The sequence below is a fragment of the Pelodiscus sinensis genome, chromosome 5 (genome assembly GCF_052426305.1).
Source record: "Pelodiscus sinensis isolate ZL-2025 chromosome 5, ASM5242630v1, whole genome shotgun sequence".
Taxonomy (NCBI): domain Eukaryota; kingdom Metazoa; phylum Chordata; order Testudines; family Trionychidae; genus Pelodiscus; species Pelodiscus sinensis.
The window spans coordinates 87537506-87553339 of NC_143056.1; the positions used below are offsets into that span (position 1 = coordinate 87537506).

Here is a 15834-nt window from a genome sequence, read left to right on the forward strand (position 1 = left end):
TGGCGCCTGCTGATTTGAGATCTTGAGCTTCCTAAGGCTTTATAAGGAATGAAGCTTGTGATCAAAGAGATCGAGTCTTTTTGAGTCCTTCCTATGAACTGTGAAGACTTATTCACACTTCTTTTCCTGCACATTGGCAGCTGAGACACCACAGGAGAACTGCCGGAGGGGTGATTGTAAAAATCTTCATACCCTTGGAGGGGGAGGGGAGAATATCTTCTGAGCCTGTTTTGTTGTAGGAGCTAGGGAAGAGGGTGTCTGCCATAGAGTTTTGATGGGCTCCATGATTGCCTCATTGATTGGTAGAGCAACTCCAGTCAGGCTGGCAGAGATACCTCTTCTGCCTGGATGCCAAAGACCCAAAAGCAGTCTTTTCAAGCTCTCTCAGTGGGCCCTGTAAGCTTTCTGGAGAAGGATCTCCCACTGAATCCAAGTTTTATCTGATGACAAAGACAAAGATGTAACCAACATCTAAGGTGGTGGCAACTTCATAATCTCTGGTAGAGAAGCTACCTGAGAAGGTTTGTGTGGCTGGAACCAAGCACAGTACCAGAAAGCAGAGACACATACACACACTTTTCCTGGTACCTGTTTCCATGTCAGCTACTGGTGAATGACATTCTCGGCACTACCATGTCGGATGGGCTCCCCACGACTATTGAGATTACTGGGACAAGGTCCTAGGTGGGAAAGGGAGATGCCACATGGAGCCTAGAGTGGCCATCAGTATAGATGCAGGCCACATCCATGCCATTGCACATTAAGGAAAAGGCTTGCCATGGGGCTGCTGCACTGCCCATGGCCCCAGTGACTTTGCAGGAGGGTAAATGCCAAGTCCCTATTGAGAATCCAAGAATCCACTTCCAAGTTCAAGGAGTCAGAGGCTTCCAATAGTGGAGGCCCTGATGATACTGGAAAGGGTAACCTAAACCTGGGGGTGGTAAGTTCCAGAGAAATCAAGAGGGGTTTCCTCCCAATAAAACTGGTTTGAAAAGATCTTGAGAGGGATACCAGAGTTTTTCAGTTCTCTAAAGTGGGAGTGGGGAAACTCAGCTCTGGGGGCCACTTGCCTGGATCCAGACCTTAAGGCTCAGCATTGAGGAGCCCACACTGGTGCTCCAGCCACCCACCCTCAGGGCTAGAGAACACAAAATCTACTAGCCTAGGCCCCTCTAGGCTCTGGTGTGCAAGGGGAATGTGGGATGTCTTTCCTTCTCAGTCAGGGGCTTCTCACATCTGTGCAGCCCCCAACTGATTTTTCTGTGGATCACCGGCCTCTGACCCAAAAAAGTTTCCCCACCCCACATCTAAGGAATGAGCTATGGTAGCAGGAAAAGGTTGGAAAATTTCCAGTGTTGGTAAATCCAGTAACAAGAGACTGAACAAGTCTTTTGTGGCTGCATATGCCTGTGGGATAGATGCAAAAGGTTGTGAGGAAGTTGCTAGCACGGCCCCTGCTCCGCAGGTCTCTCTTCATTCATCAGATCTCACCCATACAGGGTCTGATGAATGAAAAGGGATCTGCGGAGCAGAGGCTATGCTAGAGACTTCATGCTGGCTTTCCTGGGCTTCACAATGCAGACCTGCAGGGGTGGTGTGGGTGTGTGAATGAGTGAGAGAAGTCTGATGAATGAAAAGAGACCTACATAGAAGAGGCCATGCTAGCAACTTTGTGCACCAGCATCCTGGGGCTTTACAATGCACAGCTGCAGCTTGGGGAAGCAACTAGTTGATAGTGCTAATTGGTAAGTTCCTGCTTATCGGTTAGTTGACTAGATGCTAACTTCCCTAATTTGAACAGTGCAGATACCTACCTTGGTAGGAAAAGAAAAGGTTCCAACAGATGAAAAATGGAAGCCTACCACTATCTAAGAACTAATAATAATTAATAACTATTTTACTCTTGGGTGAATTCTGCATCACTGTACGGGCGCAGAATTCATATTCCCTGCAGACGTAGCATATGCTTCCCTGGCTTTCTGACAGGGAAGCAAATGGAAGCCACAAGAGCAGCCACTACCACTCCCAAATAGAACAGGGGCATCCTTTGGAGAGGTAAATCACTGCAGTTTAGAGAGTGTGGAGAGACTGTGGCTGAGAATGACCCAACTGCTGTGCATCTGTACTCCTCATAACCAGAACCACCTGCCAAGCCTCACAGCACCCAGAAACACCGCCCCCCACAATACCCTCTCCTCCAAGCTCAGACTCCCTTGCACCTAGCCCTAGGGTTGGGCATGCCCTCACCAGTGGTTCCTACCCTGTATGTGGTTCAGCTACTAGTCCTTGCAGGGCTGGGTGAGGGAGCTCCAATCCCCTGCACAATTGGCTAGGGCTGGGCCAGACCCAACCTCTCTCCCTCAGAAACCGTTCCTAACTGCAGAAGCTACACTTCTTCCCACTCTCCACTTCCTGCCCCCATCCCTTCTCAACTGTAGGGGAAGAGATCACTGTTGAGGGACCTGCTCCCCCATCGGCCCAACCCTTGTACACCCAACCCCCCATACCCAGACCCAACCATATATCAAAACCCCACCATCCCAACTTCTGGAGCCATCCCCTTCCCCAAACCCTGTGTACTATAAACTCCAACGCAAGAAACCCTACCCTTTTTGCACCTGGATTAAGGACATTAAGTATTGTGTAATTCATTATTCGAACAGTTGATGCATTGTTGCATCGACTATTCAATTAGTTGATAGAGCAGTGCTGCCCCTTTGAAGTACCCTCCCTCTCCTCCCTTGCTGCCTCTATCTGATAGAGATATCAAAGGGGAGTAGGAGGAGGGAACACCACAAGTAGACTATCTGATAAGCATTTGCTTATTGGATAGTCGACTAGTCCTTAACATCCCTAACCGGGAATATCCCCAACTAACACCTCTTCCCTAGACCCCTCGCCCAACCAGCTGCACACAGACTTACATTCTGCCAGGCCCCTCTCTGTCAGCCTCCCCTTTTCCAAGACCCTTCCCTCCATACCCAGATAAACTCCCTTAGTCCTATTGAGCCCCAACCATTTTCATCTGGACCCACTGTAGAGTCCCATTATCCTTCCACCCAGAATTCCCCACCCCACCCCACGCCCCAACAAGCACCTCTGCAGATTCCAGCCCCAGACCTCCCAGAGATATCCTCAGCCAGTTGCCCCACATAGAAACCCACCACCACTTGGATCCCTCTAGGCTGAGCCTGTTTGGCCTCACCTGGCCTAAAAGGGCAGGCCCACTCCTTGCACTGTTTCAGGATTGGGTACATCCTCATTGCCAACTCAGATTCAGGAAGGGGGCTAAGTAGCCTGCAGTTTGATCTCCCACATTCATGCAGCCAGCTTCCCGCTGCCATTCTGGAGCTTCCACCTTATTTATGGATAAGTAAAACTTGCAGGATTCTAAATGTGCTCAGAATTTTTAATATTTTTGGATCAGAATTCTCTCAGAAGTACTATTTACAAGCAGTGAAAAAGGCTTCTGAATAAACAAGTCTGAGATTTCTCTGATAACCAGGGTGGTAAGAAGGAACTGAGGAAAGTCAAAGATAGCTCCTCTCATACAAACACAGAGTGGCACTCTTGCCACTCCAATGGATACCAATGAAGAAAAAAAGTTTTGACATCCGTGCACTAGGTGTGCACACACAACAGTGGAATTAACATGTGCAACCACTCAAAGAAGAATAAAGCCTCTTAATGTAATTTTTTATAACAGCTTCTTGATTAACGAAAGTGATTCAGTATTAATCATTTGATACTTACTGTCTGCATGGACTGGAATGGAGCTGCATTAACATTTATTCCACTGCTATGTAAAGGTTTGCTAGACCCAGCCTGGAATACCTGCGGCTGGGATGCAGTAGGAAGCGGTGATGATGCTGGGGTTTGGTCTGTACTCAAAGACATTGAAGCCTGACAAATGAAAAGAAGTGCACTTAAGCAAAACTTCACACAGCAAATAATTATGTCAACTCATCTAATACCAAATTATATTGCTACTGACATTTACAGATTCTCTCAACTACTCTCCCCTCCACAGCAGGGATGTGAAAGTTAACTGGTGGTAGACAGGGACTGCTTCAGGCCCGGGCATGCACATTGCAGGAAGGGGCTGCTCTAGCAGGACTGCAGCAGCCCACCCCCACTTCTGGCCACACCCCTTTTCATCAGCTATGCAGTTATACAAAGTTTAACTGGTTAACCAATTAAAAGGGATTTTACATCACTAACTCCACAGCACACTGGGATTAAAGAAAAAACAGGTAAGTCTTCCCACTCTCATGGACTTCAGAGAAATGGGTGAATGAAGGAGAATCATGTTCCCAATAGGATACCTATTAGCAGGGCTCGCCAGCATCGCGGTTCGGCGCTCTGCACATGCGCAGATCGCTCTGCACATGTGCTAACTGCACTGCGCCAGCTTGTCATCTACTCGCCACAGGTGAGATTACACTGATTGCCAAGCCCTGCCTATTAGCAATGGTCAATATTTTCCTCTTCCTCCAAGCTAGTATCTCATCCTTCATGCTTGAGCACTGAAATTCTCAACAAAGTGTTCCACTGAAAAGTACTAGCCCCTCCTCCTCTTTATCAGCATCTTGCTGTTGGTAACTTTATATTAAAGTCTTAAACTTATTCAGGAGTCAGGCAATTGCTACTAAAAACGTCTTAGCAATAGACACACGAAACAAATATTTTAATTATGAAGTAGCATCTTCAAAATGCCATACACTAGCCCTAGATTCACACCTGCAAACTGAGACAGATTTTATTTTTGGAGCTATGTACTAACAGAACTTGCCTGAATCTGGTCAATTGATTCTTTCTGTGGTCGTTGCTCTGTTGTATGAGAAGGCTGATACATGGGTTGGGATGCTGTGTAACCCTCACTTGTAGAAGAAACCAAGGGCACCTGCCGGAAAGAATTTAAGATTTAGCAGAAACTCCTTCAAACTTTACAAACTGGTACCAGACAGGAACTTCAGAAGAACCTGTGTCTTGGGAAAAAATCTTGTTATGGATCCCCCACATTTTTGCTAATTATCCACAGTAAAAATGCACTTAAGCATAATTGGGCTAAACTTAGCAATGCTGAAACAGGGGGAAAACTTTTTTTTATTTAAATTCATTTGTTCTAGTGTACACCCAATTGTTCTGGTCAGAAGCTCTGAGTTCACTAATATTTGTCCATTCCAGTTGAAAGTATGTTTTTGGTTTGAAATGAAAATTCTTCCTATTGTTATGTTTCCTAAGGTAACAACAACTGGAAGCATAGTGTACCAGTGATGAGGAACAGTGTGCAGCAGCAGGCACAGAGGTGATGTTTGTTGGCATAAACCCACCTAACTGTACCTCCTTTAACTCAATTTGTTTGCAGGCTTTGTGGTCTGATGCAGGTTATGGGATGAAGCAGATTAGTAATGTTGGTTTAAAAACTGCTTTGCTGCCATCACCAACATGATCCCACCAAACAATCTGCAGAAAACAGAAATGCTTCCTTGAAACAGAGGCTTGATGACAATTCTTGAAAGGATGTTCACAGGGCTGGTTTCCCAAGTCACCTTTTTTAATCCTGCCATGTTCCTAATCCATTGTACAGCAAAGTTGAAAGCAATTTAGCTTCTGGTTACGTAAATGACTAAGGAATCACTGTTAAGAACTGTATTGTTAGAACTGAGCAAACGGGGGTATACAGAGGAAAACCCATAACCACCACCTAACATTTTAAAATGCAAAAACCCCACTAGAAAATATAAAGTATGGGGTTATGAAATGCACCTAGGGTGGCATGGCCCCAAAAGTAGAAATGGTGAAGATAGTTACTCTAAAAAACACAAATTTCCCATACGCAGTTCAGTCTAAAAGGCATGTTACTGCTAATGCACATTCTTTGTTACTCCACATGGCACTTCCTGTGCTTCAACAGTGACATTTGTTTTCTAGCACAGACACTTGCTGCTACATTGCGAAGTACTCTTATGCCTCTACTGAACAAAATTATCATCAGATCCTCTACACCCGTGGTCACAACCCTTCGATTGCGAGGCTTTCAGGGACCCCTCCCCCCCCTTGCTGCCTCCCACCCCCAAGATGAAAGCCACGCTGATGCTACCACCAGGGACAATGGAGGTAGAGCAGACTTCCTGTGGGGTGCGTGGCGAGTTCTGCAGCTGCGCCAGGTCCAGGAAATGTGCGGGCTGCTCTCCCCCCCTCCCCAAAACAGCCAGTGCAGTACCCGCTGGGGATTTTGTTCCCCTGCTGCATTCCTGCACGTGGGGGAAAGAAGGGGTGAAGGAGTGGGAGTCCGGGTGCACCAACTCCAACTGCCCAGACAGCATGTGCTGCAGTGGGGAGCGGAAGAGCAAGGTGCGCACTGCCCAAGCAGTTGGAGCTGGCACTGGACTCCACACCCCCCTGCGTAGGAAGGCGACAGGCACACAATGTTTCAGGTACTGTGCTGCTGATTGGAGGATGGGGGAGCAGCACTTCCTGTGCCTTAGCAGCTGCAGGATCCCCAGGTGCCGATCCCTGTCCCCTCCCTCTGCCCAGACCCCCATAAGTATCCTGTCCATTTCCCCAGCACCCATCAGCACCCCAGACCCCTGCCCCAGCATCCTGTCCCTTGCCCCCACCAGCACAGATGGGGCCACATTAGTGAGGCTTTTCCAGGGATTTGGAGGAGTTGTGTTTTTGTATCCCACTTGCGTGGCCCCAACTGAATTTTCTGTGGGTCAGTGACCCCTGACTCAAAACGGGTTCCCCACCCCCTCTCATAAATAAAGACAAAGCTGAAACCTTTTGTGTTTAACATAATATTTTATTTAAAAATGAAGCCTGGACAACAAGTCCCCAATTGGGGCCAAGCCCTCATCTGGCCACAGCATCATAACACTCCTGTCCCACCAACCCTGACCCCAAATCTGAGCCTATCATACACTAGGACCCCATCCTGAGTGTCTCACATCCTCAAACTCCTGCATCCCCACATCTTCAGTCTTCTGCCACAACACTCTTGCACCATTCACACACTTCAAATCTGTGTCCTGAGTACATCATACTCCCAACCTCCCTGCCCTGAACCCCTCACAAGCCCCAACCCCAACTCCTGCACCCTCACATCCACAAACCTGTGGCTCTCAGCACCCTAACCCTACACCTGAGCCTAACACTTCCCATGCAAGAGTCCCCTCCCTGTGTCAGCATCCCCTTCTCCACGTCCTCCTGCATCCAAATTCCCTCCCAGAGCTTGCGTATCTCACCCTCTCTCACACCCAAATCCCTCGTTCCCACTCCAGAGCCCGCTCCTCCTGTCTCAACCCAGTGAGGGTACAGGTAGGCTACAGGAGTTTTTATGGCAAACACGCTCTTTTGGCAGCACCTGTATTCCTCGTTCCACAAGGGATAAGGAGGCTTTCAAAAGAAGGGGGTTTTCCAACATTTGACCCAATCTAGATGGGTCAAATGTTGGAAAAATCTCTTCTGATAGAAGGATCCAAAAAAACTCCAAAAAACCGGCAGTGTAGCCGTACCCTGAGAGCGTATAACGGCCGGGGATAGCAAGTGATGGAGAGAAGGGGAACAGACAGGGCGGGGCCTCAAGGAAGGGGTGGGATCTTGGGGAAGGGATGAGGTAGATCTTGGCTTGTCCTGACATTTAAAAAGTGATCTTGGGTGTAAAAAGTTTGGAGACCACTGCTCTAAGCTATCAGCATTTTCTTGTGTAAATTTAGCAGTTATCTAGTTGAAAGACACCAAAATTGAAGGGAGTGGAGACTAACAATATCAAAAATAAAATCTTACAAGAAAAAGTATGCTTGATTTCTGTACACCAAATAGTTAATCTTTTCCAACACAATATTCATCAATTAAAATAAACAAAAAGTCAATGAAAGGTCTAGAAAACACTTCACCAAGCATAGATCTTACCTGCGTAGCTTCTGGTTGCACAGGAACTTGGTTAGGCTGGGCAAGTCTAGATTCAGCATGAACTGGAAATACAATAATTGTACTTAAAGTTAACTTTACAATGTTTTCTTACATGGTATAAATTATAGGTGGGACTGGCAATGCTGCCTTTTACTATGATTGCCCTCTGAAAATATGTTGTTTACAACTCTGTCAAACTAACATTTTAGGTTGACATTGTCCAGGCTGATTGTTGGCCTCAGGATTTTTTTTTTATTTTTTTTTAAATTTCAGATAAGCCGTTTCATCCATTGCAGAGAACAAGGACAGAAAAATATGCTTTGCCCATTTAAAAACTCTCAAGGAGCTTTGCTACAAAAGTATGTTCACTATAGCTATTTGAAGAATAGACCTGAAACTTGGCAGAGTGCAGCTACTATGGCTGGGTTATTCTAGGCTACTGCCAACAATGCCTGGGCACCTGATATGTGATCGGGGAGTCCATCCTTTCCTGTACTCTGTGACTCTTTGTTGGGTCCAGACAGCACGGTGCAACACACTGCCTGATTCAAGTGGAGACAAAGGGAAGGGAGAGGAATGACGACAAGGCAGTGGGAGGACAGACTGGTGTTTGAATGGAATCGAGAGGTGCAGGACTGGGACTTGGAGACCGGGATAAGGAACCAGGATGAGGAAAAGAGAGAGGACTGTGATGGGGCAGAAGACATGTAACTGTCAAAAGAATCCGTATCCTCATGGGAACACTCCCTTCCACAGGCTGTAATGGGACCCAGATTCTTGAGTTTCATACCTTTCTGAAATTCCTGTTAAACTCTCCCATTTTCTCTAGTACTAATTGATATACTGTTACTGTTAGCTCAAAATGTCAGAGATCGATGCAGTAGATCAGAAGATTCCAAACCTACTGAGGACTCATCAATACAATGATCAATAACGACGAAAAGTCCTGCGGCACCTTACAGACTAACAGATTTATTGGAGCATAAGCTTTCATGGGCAAAGACCCACTTCGTCAGATGCATGTAGTGGAAATTCCAGAGGCAGGTATAAATATACAGGCATAAGAAAAGAGTACCAATCAAGAGTAAGGCTAGAGAGAACGAGGTCAAGTCAATCAGGGAGGAGGAGGCTCACTTCTAGCAGCTGATGTGGAGGTGTGAGGAGAAACTGCTTTTGTAGTTGGCTAGCCATTCCCAGTCTTTGTTTAATCCCTCAGCAGTTTCTCTTTGAAATCTGTTCTTGAAGATTTTTTGGTGCAGGATGGCTACCTTGAAATCTGCTACCATGTGTCCAGGGAGACTTAAGTGTCCTCCTACAGGTTTTTGTATGGTTGGCACTGAGGTCTGTTCCAGGGATTGGTTCCCCTAAGTTAAGAGTTACTGTGGTGCAGTGTATAGTTGCTGGTGAGAATTTGCTTCATGTTGATAGGCTGTCTGTGAGCGAGGACTGGCCTGCCTCCCAAGGCCTGTGAAAGTGCGGGATCATTGTCTAGAACGGGTTGTAGATCACTGATGATGCGCTTGAGAAGTTTTAACTGAGGACTGTAGGTGACAACCAGTGGTGTTCTGTTGGTTTCCTTGTTGGGCTTGTCTTGTAGTAGGAGGCTTATGGGTACACGTCTGGCTCTGTTGATCTGTTTCCTCACTTTCTCGAACGGGTACTGTAGTTTCAAGAATGCTTGGTGAAGTTCTTGTAGGTGTTTGTCTCTGTCCGAGGGGTTGGAGCAAATGCAGTTGCACCTTAGCGCCTGGCTGGATCGTGTGGTGTGTCCGGGATGGAAGCTGGAGACATGATGGTAAGTATACCAGTCAGTAGGTTTTTGGTATAGGGTGGTGTTTATGTGACCATCGCTTATTTGCACCGTAGTGTTCAAGAAGTGGATCTCTTGGGTAGACTGATCCAGGCTGAGGTTGATGGTGGAGTGGAAATTGTTGAAATAGCGGTGGAATTCTTCCAGAGCCTCCTTTCCATGGGTCCAGATGATGAAGATGTCATCAATATAGCTTAAGTAGAGAAAGGGCACTACAGTAGTTGACGAGAGCCGAGGAAGCGTTGTTCCAGGTCAGCCATAAAAATGTTGGCATATTGTGGGGCCATGCGGGTGCCACCGAATCTGAGAAGTGGGTCTTTACCAATGAAAGCTTATGCTCCAAATCTGTTAGTCTATAAGGTGCCACGGGACTTTTCATCGCTCTTGCAGATTCAGACTAACATGGCTACCCCTCTGATACTTGACACAATGATCAATGTGTCTCTCAATGGAATTTTGATTTTTTAAGTTTACTGTTTTTAAAACAAGGAAGTTATACACAGAAGTGTTAAATGTTTAGTTCACTGTGGTTGCAAAGTTAGCACTCAAAAGTTAGGAAATGTCAGAATTAATGATGCCTGTATAACCATAATTCAGCCCATTTGTGCTTATGCATGACCAAGTCTTTAATTACAAGAAAACAGTTTTCCCCTACAGGATCCCTGACTCAGAGAATTGGATAGTGCTCACTTAACTGAGCACTATTTTATTTGTTTGTATTTTATTTTATTTTAGTTTAATGAGTGACCCCATTCCTCATTTACTGCACTATGTTCAAACCTCGCTCTGAAAACAGAATTAATAAATTTTCTCATGGGTTTTTCTATGATGTTCATCACCATAGTGCTTTACAAGTACTTTTTGAATACCCTTGTGACAGGAGATAAAATTATCTGAATTTTACAGAACAGGAACTGAGATTAAGGTCAGAATTATCCACTAAATCTAGAGATATCAGTCTATTGCAGATTGACATTATGTCATCCATGACTTAAGTGCTCGGTCTTATATTTAAATAATTTAAAGGACACCCAACTGCCAGTGATTTCGGGCAATAATTTATACACCAATTCCACAAATTAAAATTAGAAATTACAGACCATCAGATGTCTACAACATGCTCTACTGCATAGTTACATCCCATGAAAAGCACAACATGATCTCACTGAAACCCAAGTGGGTTTAATCTTAGAGATAGCAGGATTAGGAATGTCTGAAACCAAGTTAGTTTTGCAAACCTTCCCCAAGATTCAGTTTTATGATTTACCATTACAAACCTGGAGGGCAAACCATCTGTGGCATGTCCAAGTTCTGTGTTGGATTCATGGGCTGAGCTGATACGATGGCAGGATCAAGAGCCTGATTCTCAAACTCCAACATGGAATCCTAAATAGAATAATTTAACAAAATTCAAGCATGTCTTTAAAAATGTATTAAATTCTACAGTTATGATCAGGGTTCCAGACTTTTTCTTTAACACAAAAAATAGGTATATCGATACTTTCAAAATCAATAAATATTTCAAGAATTCTCTTGTACCATTTACAACTTCAAAGTTACAGAACTTACCTTGCACCTATGAAATATACTCAGTTAAAGAAAATACAATGAAATTGTGGCAGCTTGTTTGCACAGGGCACACAGAATAAAGTACAAAAGCACCTGGTCTTTACTCTTTAGGTGGCCTTATTATTTTCACTTTACAAACTGAAGTACAGTAAAACCTATGTTATCCAACACACTCAGGGATTAGGGCGTTCCGGTTATCTAAAAAATACAGATATTTGAGGGTCCCATCAACCTAGGAAAAACCAATGGACAACAACAGTAAAACTCTAGTTTTTAATATTGGTAGTTTTGTAGTATGAGGCAGTTGGTCTCACATTTCTATTTTGCGTTAAAGATGATTAGTACTTCTTAAATAAAAAATTAAGCCAATCATGGTAAACCAAGCCAGGCCTGTGTGCCTTAAGATGTGACAGTATTGTGGCCGTAAGGAATGCCGGTTAATAAAGTTTTCTGGTTAGCGGAGTGCCAGATAACAAAGCTTTCACTGTATTACTAACAGATGTAAGAAAATCTTAGAAGTTTTATTTAGTGTCCCTCTAAAACCAATTCACCACAGCAGAGCAACTACATACCTGCATGAAGTTGTATGGGCCCTGCATCTGTGCCATAAGGTCCTGTACACGCTGTCTCCTAACAAGAGGGTCAGCTGGAGTCACAGTAGCAAGAGCATGGGGTTCAGGAACTGGAGGAGACGTTGTTTGTGGTTGTTGTTGGAGTGAGTTTACAACCTAGTAAGGAAATAATTGGCTCATGGGTTTCATGTACATATTTCATTGAGATATCAGAAGCAATTTATTCAAGAAGCTTGCAACGTTAATGACAAAGGTTTGGCAAACTAGTAAGTACAAGACTACTCCAAGTTCTTAGAAAAAGAGTATTACTGTACCTTTTTACATTGCCAGCATATGTACATTTCTATATTGCCTCAATTACCAATACATTATACCTTATTTTTCTATAAATTTCTTTTGCTTTTTTCAAAACTAAATAACTGCTCAAAGAATGCTGCTGAGACAAAAGTTTCAGTAACAATTATTTCAATTACTCAGTATCCACTGACCCACCATAATGGTGAGCCATTTTTGACAGGAGAAATGCAAGGTCAATATTTTATCATTCATCTACCACTGAGACTAAGGAAGTTTACCAAAACAGTTATTCCAGAATAACTCCTAGCATGGGCACACTTATTCAGAAATCAGGAGAGCCTTTTCATAATTTATCTTAATTCACTAAACTAAATCAGAAAAGCATTCAATTCTGCAGTAAGTGTCCACAAAAGAAGTTATTTCTGAATATTATTCAGGAATACTATTTTGGTAAATTTTCAAGTGTAGCTATGCCCTTGTAGTCATTCCAATAGGGTTTCTAAAGCTTAGGTAGGCCTAAACAGCTATGTAGGGACTTAAGTAACCAGATGTTATCCGACACAAATTGCCTGAATATGTAGTGACCACTCTTCTCAGAAAGTATGATCTAGAGAGAATGGGTGACCAAAAAGTACTCCGAGACGGGCATGATTAATTAAGCTTGGAGGTAGAAGTTGAGATGCTTAAGCATAATCTGCTCTACAGCCTGTACACCCTGAAAACAAACAGTACAGAGCAAAGGATCAGTGCGATTCTTTACACAGAACAGAACAGTGGGATTCTTTACACAATGTCTCACAAGGGATGGGTCACAGTAACAGGAGAGAAGGCAGTACAGCATGTGACTACACTCAGGCATGAAATAACTGAGCAGCAGATAGCAGGCAAGAGCGGTTAAGATTCAGAAGAGGCTCCTAATAGTACCCAAGCTTGAGGATATTCCCTGCTGATTCACAGAAGCAAAAAACAGTGGTAACCATTTCAAATATTAATTGGGACATGTACTGTTAATCTATGCAGTGCCACTCTGTATCTAGGACTTAAAAGTCAAGATCTGAAGAACTTCAGACCAGTTTTCCTACGACCCAACACCAAATTATATAGAAATGACTATGAAAACTTAATTGTACTGGTCACTACAAATGGTCATGTGTCTCTGAGGTGAATCAAGAGAAGAATGCTGCTTATAAAGCCAAAAAATATACCTATGATAGTGTCTAAGATTAATACGGTTCATAATTCTGATGGCTAATACTCAGAATCGTGCTCTAGGAGTGTGGGTAATTCTAGGATTACATTTCTGTGCTTTCATAGCTGGGTTCCTTTTGTCTCACCCTCAACCTTGTCAGATTAGCTATTTTCCAGTGGTGTCTAAATATAGTGTCTTGCTTTGCTACCACTATGTGGCTACAATTCATTAGTTTATGTGAATTATGAGTTTTCATATGACATTCTGCACTTCGCAAGCACTTCCAGAGAGACCCAAATGACTATTTGCACCTACCCAATGTTTTGGAAGCATTGCTCAGGGTACAGATAGTCCTGACCCATGTCTCTCTTCTGCAACATTTTAGCACAGACACATAAATGTAGTTCAATGCCTCTCTAAAACAACGACATATTTCCATTTCTCAAACTTGATAACAAGCTGGGAGGGGTTGCAACTGCTTTGGAAGATGGGATGAAAATTCAAAATGATCTGGACAAACGATCTGAGGTGAACAGAATGAAATTCAATAAGGACAAATGTGAAGTACTCCACTTAAGAAGAAACAATCCACTGCACACTACAAGATGGTAAATGGCTATCTAGGAAAAAGCATTGCAGAAAGAGACATGGGAGGGTCACAGTGGACCACAAGCTAAATACGAATCATCAGTGTAACACTTTGGCAAAAATAGCAGCTGTCATTCTGGGAGCATCATCAGGAGTGTTGTAAGCAAGACAAACAATTCCTCCACTCTACTCCATACTGACTGAAGTATTGCAGCCAGTTCTAGGTACCACAGTCCAGGAAAGATGGGGACAAATTGAACAAGATCCAGAAAAGAACATAAATAAATAAAGATCTATAAAACATGACCTATGACTAAAGATTGATAGACCGGGAAACAGAAGGTGGAAGGGACGTAACAGCTTTCAAGTACACAGAAGTTTGTTACAAGGAGTGTAAAAATTCTCAACCTCTGAGGACAGGACAAGTAGCAATGGGATTAAATTGCAGCAAAAGAGATTTAGGTTGGACATTAGGAAAAATTTCTTAAACATCAGGGTGGTTAAGCACTAGAATAAACTGCTTAGGGAAGTTGTGGAATTTCTATCGCTGGAGATTAAAAGCAAGTTAGATACAACTGTCAGATGGTCAAGATCCGTGGTCACCAACCTGTCGATTGTGATCGACCGGTCAATCGTGAGGGCTCGACCAGTCGACTGCGAAGCGTTCAGGCCCCCCCGCCCCACTCCAAAGAAGCCCCACTACCTACCTCCAGCAACAATGAAAGTTGTGCCGGCTTCCTGTGGCATGGACTGAAGTCCTGCAGCTGCGTGCCACTTCCAGGGGTTCCGGAAGTGCACTGGCTGCTCCCCTCCCCCAGGTTTGTGGTGTGCCAGGAACTTGCGTGGGAGGGGGGAGGAGTCCCGGGGACTCCCAGTCCCCTGCCCCCAGCAACACCCTGTCCCCTACTGCAGAACCCTGTCCCCACTGGCAGCCTGTCCCCTGCTGCAGAACCCTATCCCCTGCCCCCCCATCCTCTCCCCCCAACTGGCACCCTGCCCCAACCCCAGCACCCACTAGCACCCTTCCTCAGTACCATGTCCCCTGCTCCCACCAGCACAGTTGGGGCCACATTAGTGAGGCTTTCTAGGGATTTGGAGGAGTTATTGCATCCTACTTGTGTGGCCCCCAACTGACTCAAAACAGGTTCCCTGCCCTTCTCATAAATAAAGACAATACAGAAACTTTTTGTGTTTGACACAGTATTTTATTTAAAAATGAAGCCTGGCCAACAAACCCCCAATTGGGGCCAAGCCCACATCTGGCCACAGCATAACAACACTCCTGCACGCACACCCCCCAACCCTAGATCTGAGACTATCATATACTGGAACCCCCTGCCCTAAGACCCTCACATACCACAATCCAAATTCCTACACCCTCACATCCACAAGTTTTGGCTTGCTTAGTACCCCAACCTTCCATCAGAGTCACAGCCAGGGTAGCAAGCAGCCCTCTCAATCGACTAATCTGGTAGTCGATAGACATTCCAACAGCTACACGACTAGCTGATTAATCGCCATTTAACATTCCTACTAGGGACACCATTCCTACCCCACCTTAGTAATAGCCAGGGCTTAACAAACGGCGGTGAAATCTACTCACCAGCCCCGCATTGTGCATGCGCACGCTGCCGGTGAACGGGGTGACCGGCTCAAATCTACTTGTCACAGGCAAGTAGAAACAGTGATTTGTCGTGCCCTAGTAATAGCCATTGATGGACTTACACTCCATGAATTTATCTAGTTCTTTTTTGAACCCTGTGATGGTCTGGGCCTTCATAACATCCTCTGTCAAAGAGGATACTGACTGCATTGTGTGAAGAAATACTTGCTTTTGTTTTAAACTTGCTACCTATTAATTTCATTTGGTGACTCCTGGGTTCTTATTTTAT

General features: G+C 44.6%; 1 protein-coding gene across 4 annotated transcripts in view; it reads right to left on the reverse strand.

The window, feature by feature from the left end:
* CAPRIN1 (cell cycle associated protein 1) overlaps nucleotides 1–15834 on the reverse strand; it is a 78408-nt gene that overhangs the window by 11332 nt on the left and 51242 nt on the right. For all 4 annotated transcript variants that reach the window (XM_006127311.4, XM_089778571.1, XM_025186790.3 and 1 more), the window contains exons 10-14: nucleotides 11869–12024; nucleotides 11005–11113; nucleotides 7918–7979; nucleotides 4793–4903; nucleotides 3754–3903 (exon numbers count right to left, since the gene is read on the reverse strand). In XM_006127311.4, the coding sequence (XP_006127373.1) occupies nucleotides 3754–3903; nucleotides 4793–4903; nucleotides 7918–7979; nucleotides 11005–11113; nucleotides 11869–12024 (588 nt within the window). The remainder of the gene's footprint in view (nucleotides 1–3753; nucleotides 3904–4792; nucleotides 4904–7917; nucleotides 7980–11004; nucleotides 11114–11868; nucleotides 12025–15834) is intronic.